The sequence below is a fragment of the Protomyctophum bolini genome (assembly GCF_963924005.1).
Source record: "Protomyctophum bolini genome assembly, chromosome: 8".
NCBI lineage: Eukaryota > Metazoa > Chordata > Actinopteri > Myctophiformes > Myctophidae > Protomyctophum > Protomyctophum bolini.
In genome coordinates, this window is record NC_137869.1 from 41,555,366 (window position 1) to 41,571,625 (window position 16,260).

The 16,260-nt window shown below is 43.2% G+C and overlaps 1 protein-coding gene across 2 annotated transcripts in view; it reads right to left on the minus strand.

Moving 5' to 3' along the window:
* The window catches only part of dazap1 (DAZ associated protein 1), a 35,518-nt gene that overhangs the window by 5,343 nt on the left and 13,915 nt on the right, over nt 1-16,260 (minus strand). The window contains exons 8-11 of one of the 2 annotated variants that reach the window (XM_080771274.1): nt 11,091-11,241; nt 10,577-10,609; nt 9,162-9,317; nt 4,739-4,906 (exon numbers count right to left, since the gene is read on the minus strand). In XM_080771274.1, the coding sequence (XP_080627400.1) occupies nt 4,739-4,906; nt 9,162-9,317; nt 10,577-10,609; nt 11,091-11,241 (508 nt within the window). Of the gene's footprint in view, nt 1-4,738; nt 4,931-9,161; nt 9,318-10,576; nt 10,610-11,090; nt 11,242-16,260 lie in introns of both variants that reach the window. The other variant, XM_080771273.1, reaches the window with a different exon arrangement.

The window sequence follows — 16,260 nt, forward strand, 5'->3', positions numbered from 1 at the left end:
ATCAGTGGATCCGTGTAGTCATGCGAAACTGAGCTTTTGAGAAACGATGACGTCACTGGTCATTAGCGCATATCATTTTTACTATAATACAGCTGAGAAATGCAGCCTGGTGCGGCGCCTGGAAACTACACAGATATATCCATACGATTGTTCATGTTTTTATATCACTGCGTTAATGAGTAACTTATCATTGTTGCATCAACTGCACCACGTCACCAGCGAGCAATCCAATATAAATAATACTATCAGTCTGTACAGCTATAGTCCGCAGTGGCCACCAGATCAGTGCAAAGCCAATAGCGTCTGAAGCCAGTAGGAAATCCTCACTTCCTGAAAGTTCATATAATGGCCTGTTGTGGCGCTGTCATTGGTCCCACGAAACCCCATAGCTCCATAGAGGCCCATGTATTTGGGCCCAACTTCACCGTCCTAGACTGTATTACCTTAATAAACATGGTCATGAATACTTTCTGCTTCCAGTCACTAGTTTAAAGTCTCATTTCTCATGTCATAATATTCTTTTTGGAAAACTATGGTCGCATTTATTAAAAAAAAAAGAATATGTTCTGAGGGGCGTGGCTACCTTTAACAGTCTATGATCGGGATCCACCCCCCGCCCGAGTCAAAATAAAAACCAACGAAGAAGAAGGGGGGGGGGGGGGGGGGGGGAGTTGTCTGGGCCAGCCAATGGGCGAAGCTTGAATAATAGGTTAATTGCGAACCTACAGAGAAACTGTGGATAATGCGTGGCGTGGCGTGTGAAACTATATTCTTGGGTAGGTAACCGCACAAAAAACATGCAGTAATCCTGGTCTCTAAACTAGCCCGAGTTGGAGGGGAAAGGAACTGGTCGGAACAACGTGTTCCTTCCAAATCCACGCGCTACGTCCGGCAGGGGAAATTCCCCCCCGTCAGGTGAAAAGAAGCAGCTTGGACTCCTCATGCATAGAAGGAAGCATCAGTCCAAATTTTTCAAAATGATAAAAAAAAATAGCTAAAATAGCCAATATACAAGTTCACAACTTGTCACGATGGGGACGCTCTTGTAGATGTATAATTGCAATTTTTTTCAACATACTATAACTTTTTTTCCTGTGCTTATAAATGAGGTAAAACAATATGCAAATGCTTAGGAATAGGAATAGGATTTGCAGAGTTGCGATAAAATGGAAGATTTGTGGGCTGGGGGCTTCTATACAGCAGCTTGAATACCTTGTTCTGGAAGCTGTTTGCAATAACTTTCTCTCAGAGAAAAAAAACTGCAAAGTCTAGCTGTTTAGAAAATTGCAGTGGCCAATAGTAGCACTTCCTTTTGTTTTGTTTTTCCTGATAAATCATGCAGGCAGACGTGTGTTCGGTGGTGAAAGATAAAGTGCTAATCTGAATGGGTCAACCGTGGCTGGCTGGCTTCCATTCATCACTCACAAGATACCGTTGACTGCCGAGTTCTCAGTTGTTTTCAAGTTCTTCTTTATGCACCTCACAGTCTCCAGTAGGTTGGGTTACTTTATATTCGACTTGACCTCTTCCATTTTGTGTTTTCGGCACTTCACTCAGTCGATACGATTTAGGTCAAAAGGACAGTAGGTTATATACGACAGATTTATAATCTGTGCGGCCTGTCTTGTTGGCCTGAAGATCGGGTCTCCTGTTTTTTTTTGCCTCTACACTAAATATATTTTCCGAAAATAGAACGTGGTAGTGAGTGAGCTTGTTCAGCCAAATGTTCAATAGGGACGCGACTACGCTACAGTTTTCCTTTTAGGGTATTGAGCAGTCATGAAAGGCTCAGCAACGTTAACCCATTCTGACCTGAGATCAGATTCATACGAGGTTTCCACTGGGACACACACTGGTCTGATGAACCCATTCTGACCTGAGATCAGATTCTAAAAATGTCAGTCGTTCTTCGATTTTTCCAAAAATAGCAGACCTACAAGCTCGTAGCGCGCCACTCGGTGGCGCGCTATGAGCTTGTAGATCTGCTATTTTTCAATAGCTAAAGCATAACATGATGCTAACACCAAAATGGGTTCCCGTTCAGAATGGGTTAAGATTGGACATCATTTATCAGATCCAAGTCAGACTGGGCTTGGTGAAATTCTGACCTTTGGGCCAGATAAACAAATCCTCATCTCACGCCCACCACAGACCCTAAAAAGATTGTACTGTACGAAACTTTATTTTCCGAACATGATAAAATTATACAAAAAAAAGTAAAATTATTAAAAATAAGCGCAATATAGCACAACTACTTGTTGTAGGTCAACAACTGAACTAATTCCACATACAGCAGCGAGAAGGGAAAAGTAGACCCTCGGTATTTATCCAAAGCGAATACGGTTACGGTTCATTGTCTTGCTCAAGGACACTTTGAAAGAGAACAATGTCAATTGTGAGGGACGTGAGCCTGTGTGACCTGCCTGTTCTATGCCAATCTCTTCCAAACACAAAGACCACAAGGCTTGGTGGGAGCTATACAGACTGAAACCCATCCATCAAAGCCGAGTGAATTAGCCCTCTAGTGCAAACAATATCTGGACACAGTAGTCAATTCATATTGACAACCGTTATTGCGCCGGACTGTAACTATTAACCACTTAGAGACCCTCTCTAGACTCAGTAAACTGGGGGCCTGAGGCGGCACTCTATACTGGCACAGCTTTTTTTCTCTCTCTCTCTCTCTTCACCCAAAAAAATAGCTGATCTAGATCGGCTGACCGACCGACCCCCACAACTTCTTCTTAAGACAGAATTGCGCCGTAAGCTTGCACTAGATCAGCCCATCCAGAACATGGATGCTTGGCTTGGTTGGGGGGGGGGGGAAATGTCACACTTATCACAGCCAAGCATCTAAACATTGATGACGACGTCGACATCCATGCAGGCCCCCCTCTTCTTTCTCCCAGGGAAATGCAGGGGGGAGGAAGGAAGCTATAGTATCGACGGAGGAGCACTTGACAGCATGGAGGGGCCGCGGCCAACTTCCAACAGATAAGTCCTTATTGGCACAACATTGTCAGACTGCCAACACCACATGCAACGACGCCAACAAGTCCTCCATGAGGGGGCACGAGAGCCAAGAGGAAGAGTCGTGGCTCTTTCATTTTTTTGCTCGTTTTGGAATGCTGCATCCTTTCACAAGATTTGGATGAGAATTTCTGTATTTATAATTGTATAAATATATTATATATACAGTATATATATACATATATATATATATATAATTGATACAATCTTTTTTCCCCCTTTTCTTATTGGTTTGCTTCTGTGTGCGATCGTTGGGACATATTCCAATATTTGAGTTCCAACACCCTTAAATTGTCAAGTCTCCCATGCAGGGAAGTGGTTTCAAACTCCTTTCAAATAAAAAGAAAAAGAAACAACAACACAACAACAACAACCACCACCACCACCACCACACCGGTAACATTGCAAGGCAAGGATGATCTAATTCAAATCTAGTAGCGATCATTAACAATCCACAGCCTCGCTGTCTCACAGTGCCATGGCTGGTGCACGGTCGCCGGTGAGACAGTGAAGCTGATACATGAGGGACTGCTGTAGAGACTCCTCGCTGGGGGCGCGCTCGAGGGGGACTCTCCTTCCAATAGCATCTTCGTCACGCAGCAGCGGGGTTCATGTATTGTTGTTTTTGTACAGTATATGTAGATATAATATTTGCAACAAGCATGTATGGATGTGTATAGCAGGTCAAAAGCTAACATGGCAACAAGAGCAAGCTCCTGCCTGCCTGCCTGCCTGTCTGAGGGTTGTGCATATATATATATATATATGCACACTTATCTATATATATATGCACAGAGACACAGCTGTATACTTTGCACCCAATAAAAAGGTCCAGCGATATATACAAGCTTTCAAGGTGTGAATAAGGTTGTGTGTCCACTGGGAACCGTTCCTCTCTCTCTAGGGGTAGTTGGCTTCGCTTCATAGAAAAGGCCAAGCCTTGCATATTATTCCAACAGCGCTAAAAGCTTTAACGCTGTTGAGAGGAACCGAGCGTCAGCCACCAAACCCTATATATACTAATACTATATACGCTATTCCCTGATGTATCCCCCCCCCCCCCCCCCCCCCCACCACCCCTCGTCTATAATAACATGCCCAAAATATAGCGTCGCAGTCCCGCCCCCTTTCATGACGACGCCAGGCCCAGGAAATGATTCCCAATGCATTTTTCCCCCCATAGACATTTCAAAAAGTATTTATTTAAAGACGGTTACGCCGCGGACAAAGCCAACTCGAGTCGTGACAACTCATGGCAACAAACACAATATTTTGGACCAAACAAATAATTACAAAGAAGACAACAAAATAAGTGTCGTAACCTGCCGTTTTTTTTCTTCTTTCTAATTATTTTTTCCGGCCCCAAAAAATTGTGTTTGTTGTCATGAGTTGTCACGACTCGAGTTGGCTTTGTCCGCGGCGTAAACGTCTTTAAATGAATACTTTTAGAAATGTCTATGAGGAAAATGAACGGAGAATCATTTCCTATAGGCCCTGGTAGGGGGCGCGACTGCGACGCTCTATACACGCTATTCCCTGATGTATTCCCCCCCCCACCCCCCACCCCTCGTCTATAATAACAACATGCCCCAAAATAGGGACACCAGTTTGGCTATTTCCACGGGGTTGCCCAATGGACACAAGAGGCTTAATTAAGAGTATATAAAGTGAGACAAAATGAGGGGTGCTTTTGCGGTTCTTTACTTACCATACTGGCTATAGGGGAAGTCAGGCTGCCCAGTGGGAGCTTTGCTTAAGTCCTGAGTAGGTGTGGTTGCCGGTGCAAAACCCAGGGGCGCCGCTCCGGGCGTGGCCGGCGGGGGAGGGACGCCCGCCGGAGCGTACTGGTCACCTTGGGGCGTGCCAAAGCTGTAACCTGAACCAGAGCCAGTGAAGACGGCTGTTAAAAGAATATACACTGACTGTTATTCATTTACACGGGTTAATATACTTCTCTGCACAATTAATTACAAATATAGACACACACACACACAGACACAGGGGTAGTTCGTTAGGCCTGTTTTTAATCACAGCGTGTCCCAGAAGACCACTGTGGAAACAGGCCTCCGGGCTTTAAGGCGTTTAAGGTGTGTGTGTACACCGGTGGTGTTTTCACGTTTTCATGTCAACAAGGACACCCAGATTGAAAATGTATTTTGGCCGCAGACCCCCTTTCTGAAACGTGCCAGAGAGAGACCCCAAGAAGCCAAGATTTATGTCTAAATAAATAAATAATGGAAACAAAAACATTTGATATATTTTTTTATTATTTTCCAAAATAGCAGATGTGCAAGCAGATGTGCAAGCTCGCAGCGCAAGTGATGCTATTTTTAAACAGACATGGTATAAAATATGGATAAAAGAGGTTAAAGTTAAACTGATTGCGATGCTGTATTCTGGGCGGGAACCCCTTTTGGTGTTCTAACCCTTCTGGACGGGTCGGGAACCCCCTCTTGGGGGTTCTGTACGGTATGTACAGTATTCAAAAAATGATGCTGCTACATAAATATTTGAAGTTTTTTTAGAGGGCTTTTTAACATTTTGTTAAATGTGGTTCCAGGGGTGGGGAACCCCAGACCCCACTTTGACAACCAATGGTTGTACATGGCATGTACTTTTGATGCAATGTACACTCGCACATTTTTAATAAAGCAATATTTCAATGAATCAATCAATACACACCAACACAGCGTGATGATCAATTTGTCCAAAGACATACAGTACAGTATATATATTTTAAAATGCCGTTTGGGGTCGATTTACACTGAATATATTTTTATTCCTCACGCCCCCCGCCCCCAGTGTGTAAAGACGTTTCGACTGACAACATACAGGTCTTTTCTATCAATGCCACGCCACCGTGAAGGCTTGAATTCATGGGAGATTGTTTTTGGTTTCGTCGCATTCCCAAGCCAACACTTCGATGACGGGGTTGGACATCAAATTATTGGCTCAGGAAGGCTGACACTTTTTAAATGTCACCAAATAACTACAGCCAGACCGATATCACTTTGGCTGATATATATACAGTATATGCCATTATGTGACATTGGCGTTTTGACGATATTGTATGTTACTGGAAGTTAAGCAGCCGACGTGTCCCGATTTCTACCCCAATTCAATTCAAGTTTTATTGTCATGAGAAAATATACGTTTACATTGCCAAAGTAAGTGTCACATTGCGTCGGTATACATGTTAACCCATTAAGGCCTGACTTCGACATTTAAAAAAATGTCTTCTAAATCTTGACAGTTTTCTGAAAAAACGTATGTTTCTGTATCAGTGGTGCTCAATATATTTCATGTCTAGGACCCCAAAGATTATATGTAATTGACCCCCATCTGAAAATATGTTATTCCAGGAACATCTCGGAAAGCAAAGCTTTGAGTTATAAACGTTCGCTCTGAAAGAATATAATAATCAAAGATTTTCGCCACATTTTCACGATTTTTTCAAAAATAGCAGAAGTTCCTAGCGCGGCACTCGGCACAACAGCTAAAGTATAACATAATGCTTTAAAAAAACGCCAAAAGGGGTTCCCGCCCCAAAATGGGTTAAATAAAACCCAAGCTTCGGTGGAACTCCACACAGAAGTGGTTGATAGAACAGAGCTCAGCTACACTGGATGCTGTTTGTTACAGCTGTCACAGTGGCTGCTCGGGGTAGACAGTAGACACATACTGTACATCAGTCACAGTCAAATGTACCAGGTCATATCTCACCCAGATACAAAGCCCCCGAAGCTACTATAAGCAACAATATAATAAATGGACTGTCATGCTATCCAAGGACAACTGGCACGCTCTGTACTGTATCCAGTGGTGGAAAGTACATTTACTTAAGTATTTGAACTTTACTTGAGTATTTTCCGATTTCCAATACTTTGACTTCTACTCCACTCCACTACATTTTCTTTTTGAGTGGTGCAACCACTCCAAGGAACAGCAATGTCTGTGTTGACCTATGTGACTATGTTACTATGAGTACCAGTAGTGGCAAAAGTGGCACTGTTGTGCCATAAACAGAGAGAGAGAGAGAGAGATAGTGCTGCACTGTTGCCTGCTAATATGATAACTACATTTATGAACACTACATTTATTTGATAACTTTAGTTACTAGTTACTTTGTAAATTTAGATTATTACTACAAAACATACATTGACCACTTCAACCCTATATACATTTTGGCCATTCGAAAATAGATGATCTACAAGCTCACAATGTTTTCCTCCACCCACACACAAGTAAGAGATTATGAACAGCAAGCCCGGTCATGTTTGCTCAATAAGCTGAGGCAGAACCTCCATGCAAAGTGGTTTATTTTTGCAATAATGAGGATTTAGCAATAATGAAATTGTAAGTCGCCATCATTCCGCTTATTAATAATGTGGATCCAAAATATGAATTTGTATGGTTGGATCAACGTCTCTTTCCAATATCACGTTTTTTCCATTTGCTTCATTTCTTAAAAAAAAAGAAGCCTGGTGAATGGAGGGCTTCATTCAGTAGAACCTGTTTTATCATTTTAAAAAAAGGAACCATAATTTACACAAATATTTAGCGCTCGGGGTGGCACAGAGGTAAAGTCCCTATAGTGCCCACCACGGTGGTTGTGGGATCGCATCCACCATGGTGCAACAGGCTTTGCCGGTTGTGTCTTATACGAACGCAATTGGAAAGCAGGGCAGGGAGAGTGATGGAGCTTTGGGCTTATCAAGCCTGTTATCGAGCATAAAAAAAATGCTCCATCATCCATGCTGGCACAAACAAGTCGGTCTAAAAAAGTGTATCGATACCTGCCGACCAGCGCTGTCCAGGTAAACAAAATGACATTTTTAAAGTGACCGTACACATGTTAACCAGTTTCTTTAATATTATTTTATTGGTAAAAAAAAAAGGTCAATTGCCTTCCGTCTGTAGAAATCTAGAAACGTACTGTATTTGACGGCTCTCTAGTAAAAAGACACTGGTTCTGTTCAGAATGTATCGTCTCCCGTCTTTCCACAAAATAATAGAAAATGCTCGATAGCGGGCTCGATAAGAACCCCGGCTCTATAAGCCTGATCGATACGCTGCTCGTTATCAATAAAACTTAACGAGCTGCATCCCTAGTGATAATTGGTCATTGCATGTACTGCACTACTACGGGTTGGGGGGCAGCATCTTGTCAGCATGGGAGTGTTGTTGGGGCGAGAGGAGGAGGAGGAGGACGACGAAGGCAATGCGTATCCACACTTTTCCTGGGCTGTGTGTTGTGCTCCAGTTCCTGTCGATTTGATCCAATGAAAGCCAATGAAACTGGTCAGATGACCAATGATATCCAATGAAATCAACAGGAACTGGAGCATACACACAGCCCCAGGAAAAGTGTGGATAGGATTCGACAGCGGTGACAACACAGAAATGTGTGTTGGGGGAGGAATCAATTGGCATAACGACTAAATTGGGGATCAAAAAAAGGGGGTGAAACTAAATTGGCTACTCAAAATACTGTCTCGGAAATACTCCAGTAAAGCAAAAGTACCTGAAATTTGTATTGATTGATTGATTGAAATATTTATTAACAGTTTGCAGAATTACAGTACATTTCAAGCACAGACTCAATGCAAAGACTGTTAACTGTGAGTGGACGACCCAATTAGGCATTACACTTGTTTACAAGAGGGTCCACCATGTTCAATTCATCAAAACATTTAGAGACGTACAAATATAGACACTTCTATATAGTCAAAGAACAGAACAGGAATTCATCATAAAGGAAGCAAAAAGGGAAAAGAAACATATACAGTCAGGGTAAAAAGGGGGGGGGGGGGGGGGGGGGGGAATTCAGATTTTACGGGGGCCAGTTTCGAATTGCAGCCGGTCCGTAGGTGCCCTTTGAGAGCGGGTTTTGAAGGAGTCAAGGGATTCACATCATGTCTTAATGACTGTTGGTAGCGGGCGTTCCACATTTTGGTGGCATAGGAAGCGAAAATAATTTAGTCCCTCGTTTGAGCCGAATCTGGGTTGTATACTTAGTCACTTTCCACCAGTGCTTGACATTGACACTATAGCGACTGAACCCGATGCTTCCGTGCAAATTAATGAATGTACGTGTTGAGCAGTAGTAGATAGTAGCAGTATATACTGACCGAACTGAGGTGTTGTGCTGTATCCCTGCGTGGGGTAGCCCTGAGGTGCTGCGAAGCCCCCCGTCGGGGCGGTGGTCACCAGGAATGCGTTGAACGGAGACGGAGCCTGGGCAGGGGTCCCGGCTCTGCCCGCCGTTAAAGGTGGCCCGTACCCGCCTGTAGGCAACACAAGAGGACGGTATAGGTAAATATTATAATCTGTTGTCTGCTGCTGTGCCAAGTAATTCTTGAATGGCTGCACTAACTATAGCTGGAGGCTGCATTGCACAGTAGTACTGTATGTAAACAGTAACACAAAGCAGGCTACCTCGGGGCAGTACAGTGATAGTATGCGCCTTGAAATCAACTCAATGTTGATTCAACTCGGCGAGTGTACAAATGTAACCAAATAACGGGTCCATTACGCTCTTACGGAGTTACAAATGGATAAATCAATATGGCATTGATTTGAAATGATTTCAAAACTCATTTTCAACATACAGTATACGCATATATTTGCATATATATATATGCAGATATTTCCCAGGTAATTGAATGCTATTAACGACACCGTGCAGCCCTTAAAGATTCTTCTGAATGACAAACATTGGGGTAGTGAGTTTTGTTTGGCGAGATGGCTCAGCTGAACTGCAAGAAATTATTAGACCAACGACATACAATAGGTTTGACTTGGTTTCTTATTATATAATAACACAATTTAGAGTTCATAGTAATGGATTCAACATCTTAACTAAAATGAACCCCAGAGTATCTTCATTCAGATGCACACAGAACACACGCAATACAATATTGATCCTTTTATAAATCACTGGGTCTGTGCACATTATTATTTCCTGGGCAAGTGCATGGAATTTTCAGCAAGCTATACCGGGGGTTCAGTTGGAGGTAACGATATGAAACCTAGCCGAACCGCCGGCGTGGGGAGGGGAGGAATCATTTCTGGGCTGCCATCTGTCCCAAGCAGCGAGTTATCAGGGACCTCAGCCATTGCAAATATGAACTGATAACGCGTCTCGTTCAACCGACAATACCTCGTTGGCCGTCGCCGATATACAGAACACGCGCTCAGGCAATGACACAAGACTTTTTTCAGATAAGTGAACAGCACATGACAAAAAGACATAGATTCCCCCCCCCCCCGTTCAAGCCCTACCCAGTTGAGTTACACAACAGTGTTGGATTTTGTCCACTAAAACTGTCAACGAAAAATGTAAAATCAGCCATTACGCCGACAAAACATTGTTTTGAAGACAAAATCAACTGTAGATTTTGTCGACTGAAAACGCATATTTAGTCGACTCAAACCGATTTCAGATGACTAAAATGTGACTAAAACTAAATCAAAGTGTGCTGTCAAAATCAACGCTGTTTAAGAAGCGGTCCTTTGGCACGTTAAACATGCAGAGGGTACATACCTATTGGTTGACCTGTAGTCGACACCCAGACTCCTTGAGAAGGAGAGGCGACAAGGAAAGGAAAGGAAAGGAAAGCAAAAGGTTAAACTGAGGAAAAACAAGCTATACAACAAAACGAAGTGGTCCCTTATTCATGTCGGACATTTACAAAGTCACTGACCCAGATGATAAAACAAGAGTTTTGGCATCTTTAACCAACATTAACCCTGCTGGTGGTGTCCCAATTCTGGGCATATTAGGCAAGCTCACCGTAGAGAGCTTGTAGATCTGCTGTTTTCACTACACATGCCATATAACGTAACGAGTACATAACATGACTTGTCTTATGAAACTCATACAATATCTTTGCCGAAAATAGACGATCTACAACGCTCACCACGCAATCATGCGCTGTGAGGCTTGTAGATCTGCACATTTCTGCCGAACGGTTAAGAGAGAACTATAGCCGACAGCCGTGCTGTTTTGTCTGGCTCTCCGTTCCATTGGGCTCTGACTGGGAGCCGGTCCCACTCACCCTGTGGCCCGTACGTCTGTTGCCAGGCCTGGGCAGGCTGTGCCGTGGTCCAACCATTAGCTGCGCTCAAGATGCCCCTGGGTCCCCATTGGCCGGGCCCGAGCTGGCCGGGAGCTTTGCTGTCGCGCGGCTCCGCCTTCTTCACTTCAACCTGGACAAAAGGACAATGGAGAAGGGAAGGGGGGGACAGTTTGCCAGACCCGTTGACAGTCTCTCCAATCCATCTTCCCCGCCTCCTATAAACACACCTGCTCTTACCTAGCAAACTCACATTTTAGAAAATGTCTGGACATTTTGGGGGGGGTGGTGGGTGGGGGCGGGCGGGGGTGGGGGGGGGAGGTGGGCAGCTTCAAAAAGCTTAAACTTTTCTTATCTGGGATAAATGTAGGACAGCTATTTAAATTAACATTACTGTAATGTAGCGGAGTTATGTTGCTATGTTTCTCAGGTGCTAAATGACTACCGTTTCTCATTTGATAATTAGTGTTGATACATACACGTTGCTAAAAGATGGTCTCCAGATCAGTGTGTGTATACTGCTGTAAACTGTACCTGAGAAACATAGGATTATATATTTCCTTGAAAGAACTAGCCTATATCGCATAAAGATATCTAATGGAAGGTTAAGACTTACCTTTCTCCGGCTAACGCTTAGAGATAATTTTCTATTTTTTACTTGAAGTTTTTAGGGGGGAAATGGATGTAGAGACAGAATTGCATCTCAGATCTAACATAATAAATACAAGGAAAACATGCAGATAAAACAAATGAACAGTCTTATAGTCGATTCAAAAATCAAATCTTCATACTGTGTCAAGGGAAGGGTAAATCTTTTCAATCAAGACCAATTGAACGATAACCTTGTATTAACAATGAGATGGACACACACAACAGGAAGGCACAGTTTCTAATACAGTTAAAGTAGAGATATTGCTAAAGTGAGTAAAAGCTTTGTTTGTTTTGGCCGTTATTGTTTCAACATGGAGGTCAGACCTGCATGCAGCTATCAAAAGCTTACAGCCTATTCTCGGACTCAACTTTTTGCTTGTGTAATCCAAGCCGATTCAACAGCTTAGCCTCAGCTGAACCTAATTGTGCCATTACTACAGCTTTCTGATCTTTTCTACAGTGATACAATGTCACTGTTGCATCAGTTAGTTGTGATACGATGATATCACATGATGACGCTTCTTTTTTTTTTTTGTAAAACTATTAGTCCTACAACAAAGTATAGACGGCTTAATTCGTTAAGCACATGCATCCATACAGTTTGGTTAGTGGTTGAGCTACACAACAGCGCGTGCTTATCATGGTTGCCCCAGTAAAGATAAGTTTCCTGGCAGTATATAAACCAGCATAGAGAGATGGCAGCACAGTTAACCAGAGCAGAGAAACAGGCTGCAAACTAAAGGGGAGCCAACCATAAATAGACCAGCAGGGTTGAGTTATTGGGGTCACCTTGCAAGGAGGAAAAAGAGAGAGAGAGAGAGAGAGAGAGAGAAAAAAAAACGAATCGCAAATTCCTCGCCGTGCTTTTAAGGTGGTGCCACTTCCCCCGGCTCCCCTCTTCCTTCTCTGTCGACCTAATTACGCGCACATGCTAGCGCCAGGCGGGAGCCCCGCCCCCCCCTCCCCTCCCCCCCTCCCTGTCTCCGCCGGCATCGCGGCAGCCAGGCGTAGTTACCTGGGCTATACACTTCTCCCGTGGGTATCGCCCACTATATGCGAGAGTGATGGATACCGTGGATTCCTGTACACTCCCCGCAACAGCAGCAGAGCTGGGAATTTGTTCCGCAGGTTTGATGTGCTCCAATTTCTAATTTTGTAACTTATATCTCTCCTACTGCCTCTCTCTCTGGCTGCTGCAAGTCCCCAGCGCGAGGTATAATGTCAGCTCAAGAACAATGGCTCAAGTCTCGAGCTTTTTCGATTCCTGCTGGAAATCAGGGTCCGGTCAAGGAGATATATACGTACCGTCGCTGACAGGCTGGAAAAATAGCATCTCCAAAAAAACTGTTACTTTCCCCCCAAAAATGGAAATATAAATAACCTCTATTCCCCATAGATCCAATGTAGTACTGTCCCATGAAGCTCTTGTTAATACTAATTCATTGGTTAAATATTTCTAAAAAAAAATCCACAGACACGACACCATGGGGGCACTGGCGCAGTGGCAAAGTCCCTTGCTCAACCACCACGGAGGTTGTGTGTTCGAATTCCATTCGCATTCCAGCGAACACAATTGGCCCATATTCGGGGGGGCGGGGGGGGGATCCTCACTGGCAGGTGAGTCAGTAGGATACGACAGCAATGACACAGAAATGTGTGTGGGGAGGAATTAATTGGTATAACTACTACATTGAGAAAACAGGGCTAAAAATAACTGTCAACTCTTAAAAATAAATATATATATATATATATATATATACTTTTTACATCTACAAGCTCCCAAATGTCAGTGTTGTCTTGCACGCGCCTGTATACAGTAGACGAGCTATTTATGGCATTTGTGTTACTTTTTGCGTGACACCGTTGTACGACAAAGTGGGGCATTCGTTTACGAAGAAATGTTTTAAAAGTTGGAACTATGGAGATACAAGGTTTCTGCCTGACAGCAACCATGATACGCTAGTGGAGTAGCCTCTACGGAAGGACGGATCGCTTACATTCTAAACGACGTTTGGCCGGTGTAAGACAGTTTGGTATAGGGGACGACTTCAAACCGCACATAATTCCATTCCTGGCCATATTTCTACAGTTTTCCAGACTTGTATTTGCATTAAAACCCATTAAAAACCGGAAAAAGCATCCGTGTCATTTTTTTATTTGAGCTATTTGGCTAGTCAAAAATAGCAGATCTACAAGCTCAGTGTGTCACTTCTTGCCACACTGCGAGCTTGTATATCGGCTATTTTTGAACATTTTTTAAAGATCTTGAAACTACTGGTTCAGAAGGCATTTGTAGAATCTGCCTCAGTTCTTAATGGCTTAAAAATAATAAACAATAATAATGACAGTGTTTTTTTGGGTGCATGTGTTGTCCTGCAGGTCTAGGCTCAAATCCTCCCTCCTGTCTCTCCTCTATGGCGTCGCCTTCTCAGCTTTCCTACGGTCTGCCACTCTCTCTCTCTCTCGTTAAAAACAACAATATATGCGTGGAAGAAGGCCTTAGTGTAATGCTTAGGGTGTTTGCTTAATGGTTCTCCTATACCCACAAATCATTACCGTCTGCTTGGAGGGGGGGGGGGGGGGAGAGAGAGGTTGTACAAGGTTCTCCTCGGCTATCCCTAGGGAACCGATATTAATTATCTCTACTGGGAGGACGGAATGAAAGAGTAAGTGGTTTGAATAGGCTTTTAATGCAGTGTGTACCGATGGACCCTGAGCGGGTGCAGTACTTAGTTTAGACACTTTTTGGTTTAGACTAGTCATTGGTTTAGACCGGTCATTAGTCCTACAACTACAACCCATCTCAAACCCTCACCCTAAACCTAACCTCCCACGGGGCAGCACACCTAAACCTAACCTTAACCAATGACTAGTCTAAACTATGAATGCACTATGCACCCCCCTGAGCACACTTTGTGCCAAGGTATTTGCAAATAAGTGCTGGTGGTTAAAATCGCATCCTGCCCAGGTACCTGTTGGGCGAGGTTCGCCACATTGCACAACTGGAGAGCTATAGAAAAGATTGAGACCAGATCACAGGAATGCATTTCAAAGTCATTAAGAATGCTTTTCTGTGACCGACAACCTGCCTGGCTGACATAATCAACTGTCATAACGCGGGCGGCAAACCCCGCCCACCTGGTGCTCAAAGTAGGTTAACACGAACGGCATTAATTATTTGCAAATATCATTTCCACCGAGGGTTGACACGAAACTAGTCCTTTGGGAACGGCCCTTCTGTTTTGGTACTCAGAATTGATCGACACAGTATGGAGATTTGTCATATGAGGTCACTTAATAATTGAGATTTTTTTTCTTTTTTTTAAAAATAAAACATGTTGGCGTATAACAAAAATAAATAGTGACCTTCCAACAAAACAACAACAGAACTTAAATAAAAACAGAACTGATAGACGAGACCAATCCTTTAGGTGATTTCTTTTGGGAAAACAAATCAAAATATTGTGCTAAATTAATCATCTGCGGCTCTCATCGTCAATTGCCGATATCAGAGAATAGCTTAATGTACAGCTTAAAGTACCAGCTAACACAGTATAGACAACCTAAAGGAGAGGTCAATTTAAACAAAGCCTTGGGCGACTACAAAATCTGTACACAGAATTTCAGCCTAATGTGTCTTTTCTGGACAGAAAAGCACAGCTATACTGTACATGTGAGAACAAAAGGGGTTATGAACCAGTAAACTAAAGTCAGTGAACCCGGTTACACTTATAAAAAATAAGTTGTTAAACTAAAGAGGATTTTGTTAAGGGATCAGCTGTCGTACGAGCGAGCAACACTGTGTTCCATGGTAAGGATGGGACGATAATCGTATCGCGGAGATTTTAATTCATTGTGAAGCTGAAGCTGCATATCACTTAAACCCTCTATAATTGGTAAAATGTGCCTGTAAAGAACGTACTTGATACAGTCTTTTTTCACTCTCTACCGTCCAAATCTCTGCCAAAAAAAGCCGATCTACATAAGCTTGTTGAACGGCTATTTTTGGCAAACGTTCTGCCCCAGAATAGGGATGCTAACAAAAGTGACACTTGAAGAGTTTTAAGCATTATCGCGATAGAGATTATCGCGATAATTAATCGCAAAAAAACCTTCTCCACGATAATCGTGACATCATCCCATCCCCACGTATGAGGGAGCAACACCGTGTCCTCGTTCAACCTCTACATCGTTGCTGTCGGACGGGCCTCGCATGTCCGACACTTTTCAGGAAACAATCGATCAAATATCGTTCCATTCCAATGTAATACTTTGCATTGGTCAGAAATGTATAAAACCAACAGACAAACTTAACCACTTTCAACGTGGCATCCCTCCCTAGATAGGTAAAGTAATAAACCCCTAGATTTGTTTTTTTAACTAGCAAAAATGGCAGATCTGCAAGCTCACGACACCTTGCGGTGTGATGTGTAATGAGCTCGTAGATTGGACATTTTTACTGTGCTCAACACTGTCATAAGATAAAAGTATAAAATAGGGT